General features: G+C 29.7%; 1 protein-coding gene across 1 annotated transcript in view; it reads left to right on the top strand.

Annotated features, from left to right (window-relative positions):
- LOC143255809 (uncharacterized) overlaps nt 1-18,769 on the top strand; it is a 95,015-nt gene that overhangs the window by 62,336 nt on the left and 13,910 nt on the right. Inside the window, exons 26-43 of the mRNA XM_076512070.1 lie at nt 493-693; nt 1,360-1,564; nt 1,791-2,042; nt 2,262-2,720; nt 2,892-3,103; nt 3,313-3,580; nt 4,177-4,332; nt 6,130-6,300; nt 7,731-7,895; nt 8,556-8,753; nt 11,009-11,281; nt 11,706-12,268; nt 13,819-14,012; nt 14,505-14,884; nt 16,011-16,176; nt 16,757-17,023; nt 17,458-17,658; nt 18,440-18,684. Of these exons, the coding sequence (XP_076368185.1) occupies nt 493-693; nt 1,360-1,564; nt 1,791-2,042; nt 2,262-2,720; nt 2,892-3,103; nt 3,313-3,580; nt 4,177-4,332; nt 6,130-6,300; nt 7,731-7,895; nt 8,556-8,753; nt 11,009-11,281; nt 11,706-12,268; nt 13,819-14,012; nt 14,505-14,884; nt 16,011-16,176; nt 16,757-17,023; nt 17,458-17,658; nt 18,440-18,684 (4,576 nt within the window). The remainder of the gene's footprint in view (nt 1-492; nt 694-1,359; nt 1,565-1,790; nt 2,043-2,261; nt 2,721-2,891; nt 3,104-3,312; nt 3,581-4,176; nt 4,333-6,129; nt 6,301-7,730; nt 7,896-8,555; nt 8,754-11,008; nt 11,282-11,705; nt 12,269-13,818; nt 14,013-14,504; nt 14,885-16,010; nt 16,177-16,756; nt 17,024-17,457; nt 17,659-18,439; nt 18,685-18,769) is intronic.

Below are 18,769 nucleotides of genomic sequence, written 5' to 3'. Positions count from 1 at the left end.
TTATGAAACTACACTGTTTTGTTTTCGAACATAACATGCAGATGTACATGTGTGTTTGTGTCTTAAATTTGAAAGCCTTAAATTTCTTTCAGTCATATTACCATGTGATGGTAGAATGTAACTACTATTTGCCAATTTAGTATTAATACTTTGCATGATGTAACATTACATTAAGACTGTTTATATAAACCACATTCTTAGGCTTTCCCCAGAAGTTTATATAATCATTTCATCTGTACATTTTGTTCTGTGTTCTTATTTCTAATAAGGCTTTTGTTAAGTATTGGGCCATCTACTTTATAGCATGCCTAAATCATTAACATGCTTGATGCACAGTTCAAGACTAAATGTTATTTATATGATACAGGGCTGTTCCCTATAGAACTGCAGTAAATTATATGTATTAGTTCTTTCAAATCATATAGACTTTTTAATGTTCAGTTGGAAATTAATGTTATTATTAATGACTCTTTATTTTATCATCATTTGTAGAATGTCTACCTTGATAGTTCTACAGGATGGTGTGGGCAAAAAGAACCTTTCACTTACATCACTGTTGATTTAGGACAAGTTTACCGCATCACATCTATCCTAGTCAAAGGCATTGTTACCAATGATGTTGTTGGCAGACCAACTGAACTGCGTTTCTTTTACAAAGTGCAAGAGTCTGAAAATTTTATTGTATACTTTCCTGTAAGTTATTCTTTAAAAAAAAATAACACAAAAAAACATAACATGCAAGTAGTGTAAATTGTGTACTAAATAAAAGCTACTGTGTTATGAAATGTAAATGTTTTTTTGCCCAAATTGTAAAGTTCATAAACATTATGTTAATTATTATTATGTTATCTTTTCATATAATTTAGGAAATAACCAAAAGAATGCAAAAGTTCATTCATAAAAATATTAATTTGTTTGTTAATGATAAGGTTCTTATCTACATATATTTGGTAAAAATTATTTTATCTCTATTTCATAGAGTTAATACTTTTCTCATGTTGTGAAACAGTTTTTAATTAAAATTTTAATTTTTTTTTAATGTGCCTAGTACAACCTAAGATTCATGACCAGTTTTTGCTAGTTATTCATCTAAAATGTTTACTTTTAATCACACAAGAAATTATAAAAAGTGGAATTGAAATATATCATTATAAATTCAAATTTCAAAAATATTTAAATAACTTATAAATATATTTAACCTTTATTTCTTTATTTAGTAAGTTTGCTTTATTCTACATAACTACAATAAATTCTTCATCTATACACAATAATTTGCTGTTTTATCTTTTCATTTTCTTATAGATTTATAAATTTTGCAGGTTGAGTTACAACTGATGCTTTGTCTCTTTTGTTTGTTAGAACTTCAATGTAACAAGTAAAGATCCAGAGAATTATGGAGAACTGACTGTTATTACATTACCATTGAGTGTTAGAGCTCGTTATGTGATACTAGGAATTGTTTCTTACCATAAAAATCCATGTTTGAAGTTCGACCTAATGGGATGTAAAGACACAAATGAGGAAGTTTTGCTGGGCTATGATCATGGATATCCTCTTTGTGTTGGTAAGAATTATCTATTGTATACTTTTTATTAAAGTTTTAATTATCTAATTAAAAATATGACAAAAGAAAAACCTTCTGAAATGCAAATATTCCCTAGTGTAGAAGCACTTCAAGACTTGTAGTTTGAAAATTAGTTTAAATACTAAAATCAAAAGTGGAAATACTGTCTTTGAAAGCTTTGTATTTAAAAAGAAATTTAATTATAAAGTTACTTATTTCTTTACAGATAAGGAACCACCACAGTTTACTAACTGTCCTACAAAGCCAATTGTTGTATCTAGATCTCTGACTGGTTTACAGCCTGTTAATTATGCTGTTCCTATTGCTGTGGACAATTCTGGCCACATTGCCCGAGTTGAAGTAAACCCTGTAGGCTTTAGACCACCTATTATGACGTTTAAAGACACCATCATACAGTACACAGCTTATGACTTTAATGGAAATGTTGCTTTTTGCAATGTTAATATCACAGTATCTGGTAAGTAAGTTTTATATATTCCTGATAACATGGGAGAGTTTTGGAGCAGTAGATATCTGAATATTAAAGTAAATCTATGTTATTAGAAAATGTGTTTAGTTTTTAATTGAAATAAACTTTATTTTCATTGTCATATCCATCTATCTTTCTATGAGAAATTAACAGTTATTATAGTGAAATTGGTCTTTTAAATTTGTATGTCATATGTGTGAATTTCAGATGATACACCACCTAAACTGAAGTGCCCACAATCCTATGTTGTGGAATTAATAGAAAAACAAGACAGCTATAAGGTGAACTTTAATGAAACCAGACAGCTTATTAATGCTGTTGATAAATCAGGACCTATTTCGGTCAACATTTCACCACTTTCAGCTGTTATACCTGTTGGAAGTTACAGAAATGTCACTGTGACTGCTACTGACAGGTTTGAAAATCAAGCCACATGTCACTTTCAAGTTTCTATACAGGCTTCTGCCTGTGTTTCCTGGTCACTTTTACCTCCAGCCAATGGTGTTGTAAAGTGTTTGCCAAATGAAGCTAACAATGGATTTGGTTGTGTGGCTACGTGCAATGAAGGATTCAGATTTACAGATGGGGATCAAGCAAAGACATTTGAATGTGCTAACGAACAGCGCTGGAGCCCCAGTAGTATCATTCCTGATTGTGTTTCAGAAGGTAAGTCATATATAATTTTTAGATAGATAATAGTGTTAATATTTATCTGATATATGAACTTTGCTTTTGTATTGTGCTTTTTTAAATTTTTATTATTAATTTTACTTTTTATGTGTTTTTGCACCACTCTTGTTTGGTTCTATGTTAAAATATTTAATTGAATTCCAATAGATATTGATGAGGCTTTCTATGATGTGGTTGCTGAAGTCAACTATCGTCCAGGAGGTGCAGTATCCCAACGCTGTCTTAGCCAGTATGTTAGCTATGTGTCTACCTACTATAGTTCTTTAAACCAAGCTCTTTCTCAGCGCTGTTCTGCTATCAATGTTCAGATGAATATTTCCTTCCAAAATACAACAATACAAACCAAAACTGAAAATCAGGTGAGAATAAGAAATGATTGGAAGTATCTTTAATACTTGATCATGTTACTTAACTTTCTATTTTTGTTTGTTTCTAGCAGTAAGTACTGTATGTAAAAGTTGTACCAAATATTCACAAATATTTATGTAACTTGTTAGTTTATAAACATTCTTCTTATATCATAATATCTGTTTTGTTTACATAATAAATATTCTTTTGTCTTCTACAGCTTGCTATAACCTACACATTAAGAATTGATCCTATGGTCCACCAGTCACTTCTCTATGATCTCTGTGGCTCTACACTAGGCCTTATTTTTGACTTGAGCGTTCCCAGTACTTCAACAATCATTGAGTCAGTTCTTACCATTAATGCTCAAAGTGTTGGTGGACAGTGTCCTGGTCTCCAGGCAACTCAGTCTAATGTGACTCAAGGCTTTTTATGTGACAAAGGTGAAGTGCTGAATGACAACAAAGATGGAAAAATCCCACGTTGCTGTAAGTAAAAATAAAATATATATGTTTTTACTGAATATCATCTTACTAAGTATTATAGTAACAGCTTCTTTTATTAGTAAAATAAAACCCATACATGACCAGAATAAATTTTGTTCTATATAACCAATTATAATGCCCTTATAAATAGAAAAATTAATTTTCTTTGCACAAATTATCTGTAGATTGTGGAGAAGAAACTGCATTTCAGTTTTAGATTAAAAAAGACAGTTCACTACAATAAGTAAGTGCAAAGTCTTAACCTACAATGATTGAGTTTTCAGTGTATATAAACTGAAAGAACAATAAAACCTTTAGAAAATTGTAGTTTGAAATTTTTAAAATTGAGTTATCTTTAATGATGCATTGCAAAATATATAAATTAAAATTAAAAGTATAATTTGCCTTAAAAATAATAAGCAAGAAAGAATTACACTATCTTAACAAAATGAATGGAAAAATTATGAAAGAAAACTGTAAAAATATTGTCTGATGTAACTTTGAAATTTTAAAAAATGATTTGCAAATTATAATATATTCAAGTACATCTAAAAATTTAATTGTCAATCAGTTCTTGATAATATACATTTTGTTATTAGTACACTGTCCTGCTGGAACTTATGCTTCTAATAAAATGTGCAAGTTCTGCCCGAGAGGCTATTATCAAGATATCACACGTCAAAGCAGTTGTAAACAATGTCCTGATGGAACATACACCCAATCAGAAGGAAGCAAGAGTCTCACTGACTGTGTTTGTAAGTTGTTTTCTTTTTATTATTAATTATGTCAAAATTTAAAATTGTTTACTACAATATGATTTTTTTTTCATGAACATAGGGCTATAGTTAGTCCCTGAAGTTCTTAACTTATAAAAGTTTTCCAAAATTCTTTTTTTGAAAGAAATGGTTTCTCAAGTTTCTTTTAATAAAACTAGGGAATCCTCAATACCTGGCTCTATTGGATCTCAAATTGGTCAAGAGATGGAGATATGAGCTAAATGTTTGTACTTGGGGGGAAGAACAACAAAAACCTAGAGCCATTGCATCAGCTGTTATGGGGTGTCTAATAAAAGGTCCCTAAATTTAATTATTTTAAGGTCTTACTTTTTTAATTTAAGGTTTTTCAGTAAATATTTTGTCAGGTTTACCCCATCCAATATTAAGACTGAAGAACAATTCCAGAAAATTACTTACTGTTTTGATGTTATAATGTGTAATCTTGTAAAAACAAATAAATAAATAGAAATTTTTTAGCTTTTGCTTTATCCATCTTTTGAACGGAAATTTTTTTATATGATAAAATTTCATTTCACATATTATTTACACTGTCCCTTTTACCATCACAAACCTTTGATGAGGTGCCTTAGTCCCAAATTTGTACATTCTTATTGCTACAAACACTGTAAACATCATTCTACATAATTACCTCTGAAGTGATAAAACATTGTTTTTAATTAATTTAGTTTCTTTTTTATTCACACCATGTTTACTCACATGATGATAGATTGTTTAATTTAAAGAATGTAATAGATCAAATGTATTAAGAAAACTTCATATGCATAATAGATCGTGGTGAAAGAAACAATACAATCACTAAATTTCTAAGATACAGTATGTTCCTTCTTTAAAGGGGGGTTATATTTTGATATTTCATGTATTTTTGTTTCATTAGTTTATATAACCTGTATTTAATTTTTGTTTATCATAGTTTTAAACAGTTTGGTGTACTTTTAATGACGAAAGTGATTCTGGTATAAAGATTTTAACACAAATTAATGTCTTGTTAAGACATTAATTATTTCAGATACAGTATGCACTTTTGGAATATATAAAATCTTCTTTTCAAATGAATACTAATTAAAAATATTCTCTATTGATTGACAGTGACTGTAATTTGTAAAATACATTATTTTGTCAACCATATTAGTTAAAAAAAGCAACTACAAATAAAAGAAGAAATATTAAAAAGGAGATACAAAGAATAGTTTCTTTGTCAATCCCTCTCGTAGTTACTTAGCATGTGTCGTATTATATGTTTGCTTCTATGTATTGACCAAGAAAAAGGTTAATTTTATGTAGTGTTTTTAATGTGTTTGTTCTTTTTTTCACATTAATCAATTTCATATGCAATAAAGTCAAAAACAATGTTACAGATAAAGAACCAATTACACACATATGCATATGTAGGCATATAAATAATGAAATAAAATTACATTCACTTAAAGGAAAACTATTTATTTAATTAATGTAACATCTTCAGTTTTTGTTGGTCATAACTAAAGTAATATGGATGGACCATGCATTCTCTATTAGGAAAGCCAACTATAAGAATGGAGTTTCTCAGGCAAAGTTAAATTTCTCATGAATGCAATATTTTGATTCCTGACATGTGTGGTGTACATGCTTTCCTACATGCATGTACTTTTACCTAGGTATAGACGTAGAAAATTTAACTCAGGCACGACAACAACAAGAACAGTGTTCAAATTCTATTTCTCACAACACTTACCATTGCTCAGTTCTTTATTAAAGCTGTTTTGAATTTTTTTGTAGCTGCCTGTGGTTTTGGATCTTACTCTCCAACTGGTCTTGTACCATGCCTACAGTGTCCAAGTAATACATTTGCTGGTATTCCACCACCTGATGGGTTCACTGAATGTCAACGTTGCCCTGGTAATACCTTCACATATTCTCCTGGGGCTGCATCAATCTCAGAATGTAAAGGTAATGTATTAAACAAACATGTATTTTTACATTTGTTCAGGAAACATTGACTAGCCGTATTTAGAGCGTATTTTTTCCTCCCTAAAATGACAAATTTGGTCTCTGTCTAAACTTTACAGAAATTGAAAATGCACGTTTCTTGCCCAAGTCTGAAACTTAACAGTTGTGCAGAAGCCTAACTAAATTTTTAGATCTTGTAAAACAAGCATGCAATTATTATGTTTTAAGCCTTTGTGTACTGGATTCATATTTAAGCACCAAAAAACTAGTTTTAGGGAAGAGTAGGAGAATTTTATAAATTATAGTTTTAGGATAGAGTAGGAGAATTTTATAAATTGTTTAAACATAAGGAAGTATAATATGTCTTTATGGAAATCTGTGATTTTATTGAAAATACTGGATCAAGAGAGAGCCTTAAAGTAATATCAAATGTACAAAAATATCGCTTGTTTGTAATGGAAGGCTTATGGTTATTCGGTAAATATCTTTTGTCTTAGTTAGCATTTTATAGGTGAAGATACTAAGCAGCTAAATTATCATGATTTTATAAAAGTGTTAGTGAGAAATCATGCATTGAAATTAACCTGTTTGTTTAATTTATTTTGTGGTATGCAGATATTACATAGAGTGTGTGTGTGTGTGTGTGTGTGTACTCGAGATGAAAGGGTGATTTTCTGTATACCATAGTAGCAAATTATATAGATTTTCTTCAAAGCATATGTATAGAACATTTAATAGGCTAGGCTGTGCTGCTTCAGCACAAGATGGTAACTCTGTTTTCAATTGACCACGTATGTATTTCTGCTGTTTCATAGGATAGTTGTATTACAAGTAGTATTGTCGTGAGTGTGAAATTGCTTTACAACTGTCACATGAAGCAAAGGTCCATCTCAGTTTTATTGAATAATCAGCTACAGGGAGAGCACAGATTGTGAGAGCAGTTTTAGTGCTTTTAGGCAGTTGTGACACATTGTTGAGTCTTGTTGATGTTGTAACTAGTTATTGATTTTGTATTATTCAGTATTTTCTTTTAATTGCACCACTAGTTTCAGATTAAAAACTAATTTATTGTATATCTGATGTACATGGTCATTTTACATGGTTAGAAAAGTTTGACTGATGTAGAAAAATGTGAAAACAAACAACTTAGAAATAATCACAGTATCTTTTCCAGATAAAATAAACAAAAAAACTTAAAAACTGCTTCCTTCTCTAGTTTATTAATCTTTGAAGGAAAAGCATGGTTGGTCTTTTAAGGTTGTTCTGACATTCACAAAATATTTTACAGTTGTAGTTTAATATTTATAGAAAAGTCAAATTGAATTTTTAACTGTGTTATTTAGTCAAGTTTTATATCTTTATTTTTTTTTTTCTCTCTCTCTCCTAAACATAAACTGTGTTTCATCATCATTTACTTGCTTGCATTTCAGGACGTTGTCCTTCTGGTTCTTACTCTGAAACTGGTCTTGAACCTTGTTCTCCATGTCCAGTGAATTTTTATCAGCCAAATGAAGGTGAAACAACATGTTTGGAGTGTGATGCTGATCAGCACACTGTAAAGTCAGGTGCCTCAAACAAGGAAGCTTGTGTTTCAGGTATTTTGTCCACATAGCTCAAAAAGTTTATTTAAATTGTGAATTTGATTGTGTGACAAGTGATAGACCTTTAAATTATAATAGATTTAGAAATATGTTTATTTTTGAAAAATTTTACAGAAGCAATTTGGTATTCCATAAGGATTGTACTTGATTCAATTTATACTTTAGGAACTTGTTTGTTTTTTTCCTAGTTGAAAGTAATAAACTCTTTATTATGGCTATGATAATAAAACTATAAGCAGAGTATTCAGATAATTTTTTTTATAGTTTGTCTAAGCTTGTATACAGTTTTGTGAATATTTTTTGACTATCAAAGTAATGTGAAGAAAACCTTAACATTTTATTAATTTAAAAGTAACTAAAGAATCGTATACAGGCTGTTATTTGAAGAGAGTCTTATCTGTTGTTTCTTTTATGTCTGTGCTACACCCATGAACTACATCTTACTGACATTGTGAAAGCTTAGTTTAATTATAATGTCTCAAATATCCTTACGTTGTGGAAAAAGATTCTAAATTAAAATATGCAAGTTTTCAGTGAGTTACAAATGTATAAATATGAATTGTTAAAACAGTTGTAAAGTAGACTTGAATTGAACATACTGAAAAATGAGAAAACAAGATTTGAATCTTTTAGATATTTTACTCAATTATTTAGTGTTATGCAACAATAATATTTGTCAAAACGGAGGGATATGTATTATCAAGAACCACCAGCAAACCTGCTACTGCCCAGCAGGCTTCAGTGGTCAGTTCTGTGAAGTTGACATGGATGAATGTAGTAGTGGACCTTGTTACAATGGTGGTACCTGCATTGATAGACCTCAGGGCTTTAGGTGTCAATGTCAGCAAGGTTGGTAAAATGTTATTAGATTTTTTTTAAATATTAAATCTTCACACAATTTTTAAAAACAGAATACACACACAAACAGTCAATTACTGAATAACATGAAAATTAATGTTTCAGACAGTAATATCTTTTTCAGAATGTTGAAGAATCAACTGAACTCTGCAGAATAGTAGGTTGAATAATAGTGGAAAGCAAAATTGTTGTGAATTAAGACAATAACTTTAAAAAGACCTTGACCTTTATCTCTTTTTTTTAGCTTAGACTAAATCCAATTAAAAGCTTATTCCAAAGGAGTGTGCCAAAAATAAACAAGGTTTTAACATATTTAACATTGACATTTTACTGTTAACCTGACTGAAGTCAAGTTTATTGTAAATTATCTGAATATCTTTTGTGTAGTTTCTTCAGAAACTGTGGTGCACATAAAATATTTAATTCACTATCTTGGACCAGTGATATGTTTTTATTGTGCATGTTTATAGTCAGAAAATTTGCAGTCCAATATTTTAGTTGTAATATCAGTGGTTTATATTTCAAAAGAAACCACATGACTATTGAATAAGAATATATAATTTTATATGGATGTAAAAACAAAATGCAATATAAATCTACATTAGGTACCTAAGTGAAAATTGGTGTTTATACTGCCACAGACTAATGTTTGATGGTGAGTATAGTCATTCACAGGATTTTTGAGTCATTAGTCTGCATTTATAGCTTCAAATTTATACATGGCTTTGCCAGAATAGCTAAGAATCCCTTACACATCTGACAAGGCCTCCCTATTATGATACGTTTGAAAACATATATATACACATCAGCTGCATAGTACACTTGTTTAGAATTATTGTGGCTTTTGGAATACATTCTATTCATTAAGTGTGGGACTTAAACACAATGGTAATTATTTCTACCAATGTATATATTATCACCTTGACCATAAATCTGAGATCTTGTTCTATGCTGGCCCAGTGCTCCATCAATTGAACTGAAGAGTTAACTCATTATTAGATACTAGTAAATCACTTTTATCTATTCAAACTGTTACTTTTTTCCTCATTCTCAAACCAAATCCATTCTTGGGCCTAAAGATTGTAAATGAATGATAGTTGAATATCAGTTTTTTTCTTTTGGTATGTTATTTTCTTATTATTTACTTGGCTTAGGGTTAAACCTGAGACCCTTCACGTGCCTTTTGAGTGTTCTACCAACTGTGCTAAAGGTTTAACCAAATAACTAATTCTAACAAGTTACATTGTTTTTTAATAACTGAAACTACTACAACAGGTATAATCTACGTCAAGTTTTGGTATAATAGTAGATCATAACCATATAAAAAAATGTTTTGGTTCATCTGTAATTGTTAATTCAAAAGCTTAAAGTGGTGATATTCAGTCACTATCAACTAGAAGCATTTGAAATACTTGTGGAACAAATTGTTTCAAAACATGCCTCATTAAAGTCATTCATTTGAAAGGAAGTGTTCAGAGCATTACAGTAATGATAACTGTATCCCACATCCATTTGCTTTTAGCTAGGCATGGTTTATTTGATGTGGAAGAATCTGTTACCATTACCACATTTCTGATTGAGTTAAAAGAGTATTGGTATTAATAAAATGCATGAAATTGTCTAAAACAAAATTATTCTTTGCATCTCGAAACAAAACTCACTTTGCACATCATACTGAATAATAATGTAGTTTGGAGCCATAAAAGCCAGTACCTTGTTCCTACTAATTATATCTAGAAATCAGTGAAGGAAAGAATGCATTTAAAATATTTGAAGTTCAGAGTTAATTTGATTGCTATTCATACCTTTTAGTAGTGAAACTAATTATTTTTAGTTATTAACTTGATTGCTATTCATACCTTTTAGTAGTGAAACTAATTATTTTCAGTTAATACTCCTTCCAAACCTACAGTATTAATATGTTGACCATTATTTGTACTTAAATGTATTTCCAAGACGGCTGGTATGGGCACTAAAACTTTAATTAAAATAAACTTCTGTACTTTATTTTAATTAAAATTTTAATACCCATACTAGCCATCTTGGGAATACATTTTTACTTCACATGGGTTTCTCATCATTATGTATTTATTTTTTGTTGTTTTTTCAGAAGACTTAGAAAAGTAAAAATTAATATATTTCATTGGAATATGCAGAACTTTCAAAATAATTAAAATATTTGCTCAATGTTTGTTTCAAATCTTGAGAAATACTTTAAAATATTTTATTTCTATATTATTTTAAATGTTACTCTGGAAAGCAGTGTCAAGTTGAGCAGAATGAGTGCCAAAATACCACGTGTCCAGAACGAGCCATGTGCCAGGACTTGCCAGGAAAGAACACATTTAAGTGTCTGTGCCGATCAGGTTATGAAGGCCCTTCATGTAATGTCACAGTCAACCCTTGTGTTGCAAAAGGAAATCCATGCAATAACGGTGCCACTTGTGTCCCTCTCCAGCAAGGTCGCTTCAAGTGTGAATGTTCTCCTGGATGGACAGGCACATCCTGTGAACAGAATATTGGTAAAGAACAAAGAAACTTGTTAATATTTATGGTCTTCATTTTAAGAATTCATATTGGTAGCAAAAAAAAAAGCTACTAAAATGTACAAGTTCTGTTACAAAACCTAAAAAAGTACTTCAAGCAAGTTTCTTTCTAATGATCTTATTTTTAATACTCTGGTCTTTATTTCATTTATTTATAATATTACTTACTTTAAATGCATACATAATTTTTGATAATTTTAATTGCTTAAACCTTCAAAGTAGAATTTAGTATTTGCATGCATGCATACATACTTATTTACATACATAATATATGTATGAACTAAAGAATGTTTTTAAATTGTGTACATAAACAGGAAGCCATAAAGTCAACAGTACTTGAATATCTATCATATTTAAAATTAGTGACCACAATTATTCAGTCATATTCCACTTATTTCAGATGACTGTGCACAGAACCCATGTCTACTTGGTGCTAATTGTACTGACCTAGTGAATGATTTCCACTGTGAATGCCCACCAGGATTTAATGGTAAAAGGTGTCATCTGAAAGAAGATATGTGTGTCAGTAAACCTTGCATCCATGGTGTTTGTGTTGACCGCTTAATCAGTCATGGATGCATTTGTAATCCAGGCTGGACTGGTGAAAGTTGTAACATAGATATTGATGATTGTGGAAGCAATCCCTGCATTAATGGAGGACAGTGTGTTGATTTGATCGATGGTTTCCTTTGTCAGTGTGACACTGGCTTTACAGGTTCTAGATGTCAACATAAAATTGATGAATGTGAATCATTACCATGCCAAAATGGTGGCACCTGTGTGGATCTTTTAAATGGATTTATTTGTCAGTGTCGACCTGGTTATGTAGGGCTACAGTGTGAAGCAGAAGTTGATGAATGTGTGAGCAGTCCTTGTAATCCAGCAGGAACTGATGCTTGTATTGACTTGGACAACATGTTCCAATGTATCTGTAATCCAGGTTACACAGGTGAAAACTGCGAGGTAATTATAGATGTTTTAGATGTTGTTGTTTTTTATCCATAAATGTAATACATTTTCTAGTTAATGATTTCTTTCTTCCTTTTTATTTTAATGTTTGAGTTAACAGTAATTCCAAAAACACTTAACACCAACATTTAAAAAAAATAAAATTGCACATGAATAGTGTTTGAAATAAAGAAAAAATATATCAAAAGCACTCTTTCAAAAAAAATTGCAAGACTTAGTCATTTACAAAACATTTTAAGAAATTTTTTTTTATTATGTAAATCCTTCAGACAAGCAAACGATTTTTCTAAATGAACATGTTCATGGTTTACTAAATTTATATTTATAAACACAGTTGGACAATTAACTTGAGTAATCAGTTGCCTATGGCCATTGATTAGTGTCATGTACATCAACTAATCAAAATTGGTGTTTCCAATTATTAATTTTTAAATCTACGTGATTATAGTTACATTTGCAGTTACATAAGATAAATGATATGCTAAAATTTATTCTAAGTACTACACCTTTCTTTAACAGACCAATGATTGTGACAAGAATTTTATTTATTTTATATGTTAATGAAATAAATAAGTGAAGAATATTTTGTTTTATAAACTTATAACAGTAGTTTGTTAGTTTTCTGAAGTAAAATATTGTAAAAAATGTAAAAGTTGAATTTCAAATTGCATAAACAAAGAAACTGGAACTACAGCAATCATTAGTTTCAAAATGTTTATCTTTATGTGACAGTTTAAAGTTTTTGTATGATTGATATTTAAACTGTGTATACTTGGTAAAATTCTATAATTACAGAATTGAGAGAAACAACAACAATCATATATTTTGTAAATATTTAATGAATTATACTGCTGGTTTCATCAGTAAACTAATGTACCTGATGATGCCATTACTGGCTTTTGAAAATAATAGTCATAATAAAATAATTATTTGTGAAATATAAAATTGTTTTTCTTTTTTTCAATTCTCTAGTGTTTTTTTTTAATTTTTAAGTTAATTGTTTTTTTTAAACTTTTATATGGCTCTAAAGAAGAAAGTAGAGAATTTATACTTTGCTGTTAAAATCAGTTTAGTAATCTACAGAGAAGCATAGCATCCAATTCTTGGTGGCTTAAATTGTGAATAATTTCACTTTTGTAGGGCATTTTAATTTTGTGTCAGAATATTAGAGAACAAGCTTAGGATATCTTTAGCAGAAAAATCAATTCATAATGTTCTTTGTTTGGAAATGTTGATAATTTATGAAACTACCTGAACTACATCCATATCTAGTGTGTAAAATATTGTTTCTTTTGATTAAGAACAAAACACTTAATGTAAAATGTATCAGTAATTTAAGCATGGAAGTTGTTTGTTTTTTTTCTCACCAGTACATTTCAGTGAGATAATTGTACAATGTGTATTATATCCTCAGATATTACCTCAGTGACAATCAGCTATATTTATATTAAATTTACAATGTATTCTTATTTATATTTAAGACATTTTGCTACATTTGACTATAATAATTAAAAATTATTTGCCCCATCTTTATTTCATGGTAGGTCAATATAAATGAATGTGCCAGCAGTCCTTGTCTAAATGATGGAATCTGTATAGATTCCATAAATGGATTTAAGTGTCAGTGTGCATCAGGCTGGTCAGGAGACAGATGTGAGATAGACATGGGAGGATGTGACATTTATCCATGTTTAAATGATGCCAGATGTATAGATCTGTTTCAAGATTACTTCTGTGTGTAAGTTTAATTTACACTTCTGTAATCCTAGATATGCTGAATTTGTGAACAAAGTTCAATTACTTTCAAATAATAGTGCTATATCTTTAAAAGATAACTCTCAAATGTGTAAGTTGTTTGTAATTTTCTCTTAACACATGTAATTAATACTAAGTATTTCCCTAGTTTCATGTTTTTATTATTAAACCATGTCCAGGATATTTTATTTAAAAAAAACAAAAACAATTCTATAAAACAAATAATAATAATTCCATATAGATGCAATGTGTGAATTGTAATGTGTAATGTTAAAGAAAATTATATTTCATTTAACTTTTAGTTAGTTTTGTTATAGTATTAAAAGTTTATTTCTCATTTATTATGTGATATTATGGAAGTAGCTATATGCAATGAATAATTGTTACCAGTTTACTTATCTTGGAATTTATGCATATTTTAAAGTAAAAATTTTTTAAAATTTCTATATACTCTATTTTACTTATTTTTATTTAGATGTCCCTCTGGAACTGATGGAAAACAATGTCAGACTTCTCCTGATAGGTGTATTGGTAATCCATGCATGAATGATGGAATTTGTAAGGATTATGGAAGTGGACTTAACTGTTCGTGTCCTTCTAAATTTTCTGGTGTTGGCTGTCAATATGAGTATGATGCCTGTGTTGACCACGTATGTCAGAATGGTGCTTCTTGTGAAAATGTAGGGGAAGACTACAGGTGTATCTGTCCACCTGGCTTCACTGGACGTCACTGTAATGAAGACATTCCAGACTGTACCTCCACTTCTTGTTCTCCAACAGCAACATGCATTGATTTGACTAATGGATTCTACTGTAAATGTCCCTTTAACTTAACTGGTGAAGACTGCCGTAAAAGTAGGTACTTTGTTATAATTTTATTAAAATTGTTTTCTAATACAAAAATTTTGTACTAGTTTGTTACCACTCCAATGTTTGCAAAACTTGTATTTTTGCTCAGCAAATTTTATTAAATAATAAAGTATAAACCTGCCATTTACTGATATACCACTGATCTGATCCTTGGCTTCTTTTTCTAATATAATATGTATGACAATACATTAAACATAAAAAATGGCATCGTTTTCAAAACCAACTGATTTGGTATGCTTTTTCAATGAGTAACCATCAGTAAATTTGAATTAAATTTTGAAAACATGTTGCTTAGGTTTATCAATGAACTGGTTACCAATAAAAATATATCCTGATATATTTAGTACAGTACCAACTACATGTCCTGAAATATGGCATGTAAACTCACAAGTAATATCAAAATTTTCATTTCCGTCTTTGAAATTGGTTAGTAGAATGTTTTAATGTGTGGAAAGTTATTGGTCATCAGAGGAATTTGATTCTTCACAACACTGTAAGATAAAGGCAGTAAAATAATCACTGTGAAAACACAACATTAAAAAAAACAAGTTTATTTTATCTGGAAATGTCTGGAGCAAATGATCTTTGTCAGGTTTAACTTTATTTTAAAGAATTATACATGTTTCATTTATATCATTAAGTTTAGGGAAAGTGATAACAATACTAGTTATTTGTATTTATTTAATCTTTTATTTATTGTTATTTTATTCCCCACTATCTAAAAGCTGAACAAAAATGGTGTAGGCTTTGACCTATGTATTTATCTTGGAAAATAATATTGGTCCTAAAACTGTTTTGAGGTTGAGGAAGAAAAAACAAAATGGAGATAATTGTTGGATAGTTTCATGGACAAATTAAGTGCCTAGTGTTAATTGTCTGGCTTATATTAAGGACTTTTTTAGATGTCTTTTCATACTGTAAAATGGACTGTACCTCTTCACAGGGGCATTTTTTCATTGAATTATACATGTGTGAGGCAATAGTTATTGCTGGAAGGTGATTTTTGATAATTCTTAACTTACACAATTGTCACTATCTATTCTTTAAATAAACATTTTAACATATTTATTTAATCACTGCTGTTTGACATTTCTCCTTTTTTTTCTTCAAGCAATCAACATTGACTATGATCTGTACATAAATGATGATAGCCGGTCTTCCAGTGTAGCTCTGGCAACTCCCTTTGAATTAGGATCCAACAGTTTAACTGTAGCTTTTTGGGTTCAATACAACAAGCCAGAAGACTTGGGAACAGTTTTTACACTCTACAGTGTTGCGTAAGTAGTTTAAAACGTATTTCGAAATATTTTACCTCATTATTGTTAGATTATGTTTTATCAATTCTTAAAGCAGTTTACAATAAAAGTATTATTTAAATATCTTTACATTTTTAGTTTGGATGTCAAAGTGTCAAATGTTAGCAGTACTGTTTATTTAATAAGTGCAAATTTTAATGTAAAGGCCTAGAATTTTTAATGCCTCAAAAAAGAAACTTTTTATGCTCTTTCCATTTAATACTAAGTCTTTCAAGTTATTTTTCTCTTGGTGTAAGATGTATGATTTGTATTATTTTTTTAAGTAATTTGATAATGCTTCTAAATTGTATAAATTAAAGATAAACTTATTAAAACACAAATAGGATCTCATGTGCTCAAAATTTAATTTTTCAACAAGTTACTCCAAATTAAATACTTTGAATATTTAAGTTTCGTGACATAAATTTTTAAAAAAGCTTAATTTGCATTTGTTAAAAATTTATTTTTGTTTATCAGACTTACAACTGGTACGAATAAGTCACTACAAGTTAAGTAAGTTTCTTTATCTGGAAAACTTACTCCTGTTTTCTTATTTTCTCAGCTCTCCTCATCTTCCTGTTGAGAAGAGGGTTCTGATTCAGGCTGATGAGTCGGGGGTATTTGTTTCCCTCTTTTCTAATATGAACACCAGTGTGTTCATTCCTTATTTGAAGAATGTACCAATCAATGATGGTCAGTGGCATCACGTTGTATTGATTTGGGACAGCATGAAAAAGACTATAACTCTCGTTACCGACACAGCTGTAGCTCGATCAGTTCCAGAATATATTAATGATAAACGTTTTAGGAATTTCACTCTTCCTCAATAGTGAGTTTAAAAAATTTATTGCTTAATTCTTAACTGTTTACATAGTGAGTCTTTGTACCTGGAAGTAAAATATGGTTGCACCTCCAAAATCTGGCAACCTTGGACTTGAGCCTCATCAGATATTGGAGTTCACCAGATATTGGATGGTCATATTTATAGGTGTACATAAATTTAGAAAAAAAAAAAAAAAAAATGTATTTCTATACTGCATTTTATTGTACAGTAAGAAATAGAAATTTTTATACATATTGTACAAATAGATTATTATGCTAAAAGGACTTAGAATACTACCAAGATTTTATTTTTTAAAAGACAAGAACTTAAGTGAAATGAACTTGAACTTTTGTACTATTCATAAGTTTGTTTTAGGAACACCTTAATGGTTACTATTATCCACTGAGACCTGTTAAAATTAAACATTTTTTTGTTACTAGTGGCTGGATTACCCTTGGTGCACCCATGAATGAAAAGAATAAGGCGATAGTACAGAAAGGATTCCATGGTCGCATTAGTCATGTAAATATTTGGGGTAGACCTTTGGATATGACATCAGAAATACCTTTTCAGTTCCGTAGCTGTAAGAATGCTGCTGTAATTTTTGATGGATTGCATTTAAGATGGACTGGCTATGACTGGTATACATTTTTCTATTCCTTTAATATGTTACTTTATCCACATTTTACCAAACTCAAGGTTGAAGTTGCTAAGTAATTACTTGAAACTAGTACAAAACTTATAGGATTTTCAGAAAACACTTTTGCAGTTAAAAGCATCATGAACAATTAGTTTTAAAACATATGATGTGAGGAATTTTTAATGATTAATCTTTATCCATAAACCAACTCACCAGGAAGTATCTTAATCTTTCTGACAGAAATGTTAGCTTGAACATTTGATTTAAAAATGTAATTGCCACCCATTTAAATTGTAAAAATGCTTTTATTTTAAATGTTTATTAGTCTTAAAATATGTTAACTTGTGCAAATCATATTTAGTATTGGTGGAAATATGTTTAATTATACATATACACATCTATTTACATTTGTATATTAAATAAATTTATTTTTTACTACAAATAATAGTTCACGTGAAACAGGTGTTTCTTTCCTTGATCTGCTTCATTATTAGTTAAGATTGTAAAAAACAAAACAGATAAAATTACAAGATATCCCAATAATTTAAACTGTTTCTCACTGCTAAAAGGAGCAATTTAGATTAGTACTTGGCATTTCCTATTTGTTAAAAAAAAAATTTTGATTAGAAACAGTAACAAGTGAATATTTTTGTCATGAGATCTAATTTTCCAGAGAATGTTACATTTTGTAATTATACAATGTGGAAACTGAAAAATATAAATGTAGTTGTTTTTTTTTAGTATTTGTGACTATACTTTCTCTTTAAACTTACTTATGTCAGGGTGGATGGAACAGTTGAAAGAGAGGAACCAGGCATGTGTGGAGAGAAGATCTGCCCTGCTGGTTTAGCTGGAAAAGACTGTCATGTGATAGAAAAAGATAAAGTACCACCAGTTGTAACTTACTGTCCATCGGACATGTGGGTGATCACGCAGAATATGACAGCAGTAATCAACTGGGAGGTCCCTCAATTCTCAGACAACCTTCATCCTGTCAGAGTAATAGAGCATAATGGGTTACAGCCTGGTAACTTAAATTTAATATTTGTAAAATATAACTGATATAAAATGCATTATTTATTGATATACTATTTCATATTTTTATACTTTTA

This window comes from Tachypleus tridentatus, chromosome 7 (genome assembly GCF_004210375.1).
Source record: "Tachypleus tridentatus isolate NWPU-2018 chromosome 7, ASM421037v1, whole genome shotgun sequence".
Taxonomy (NCBI): Eukaryota; Metazoa; Arthropoda; class Merostomata; order Xiphosura; family Limulidae; genus Tachypleus; species Tachypleus tridentatus.
The sequence above is the reverse complement of the archived record's forward strand: the minus strand, read 5'-3'. Positions and strand labels throughout refer to the sequence as shown.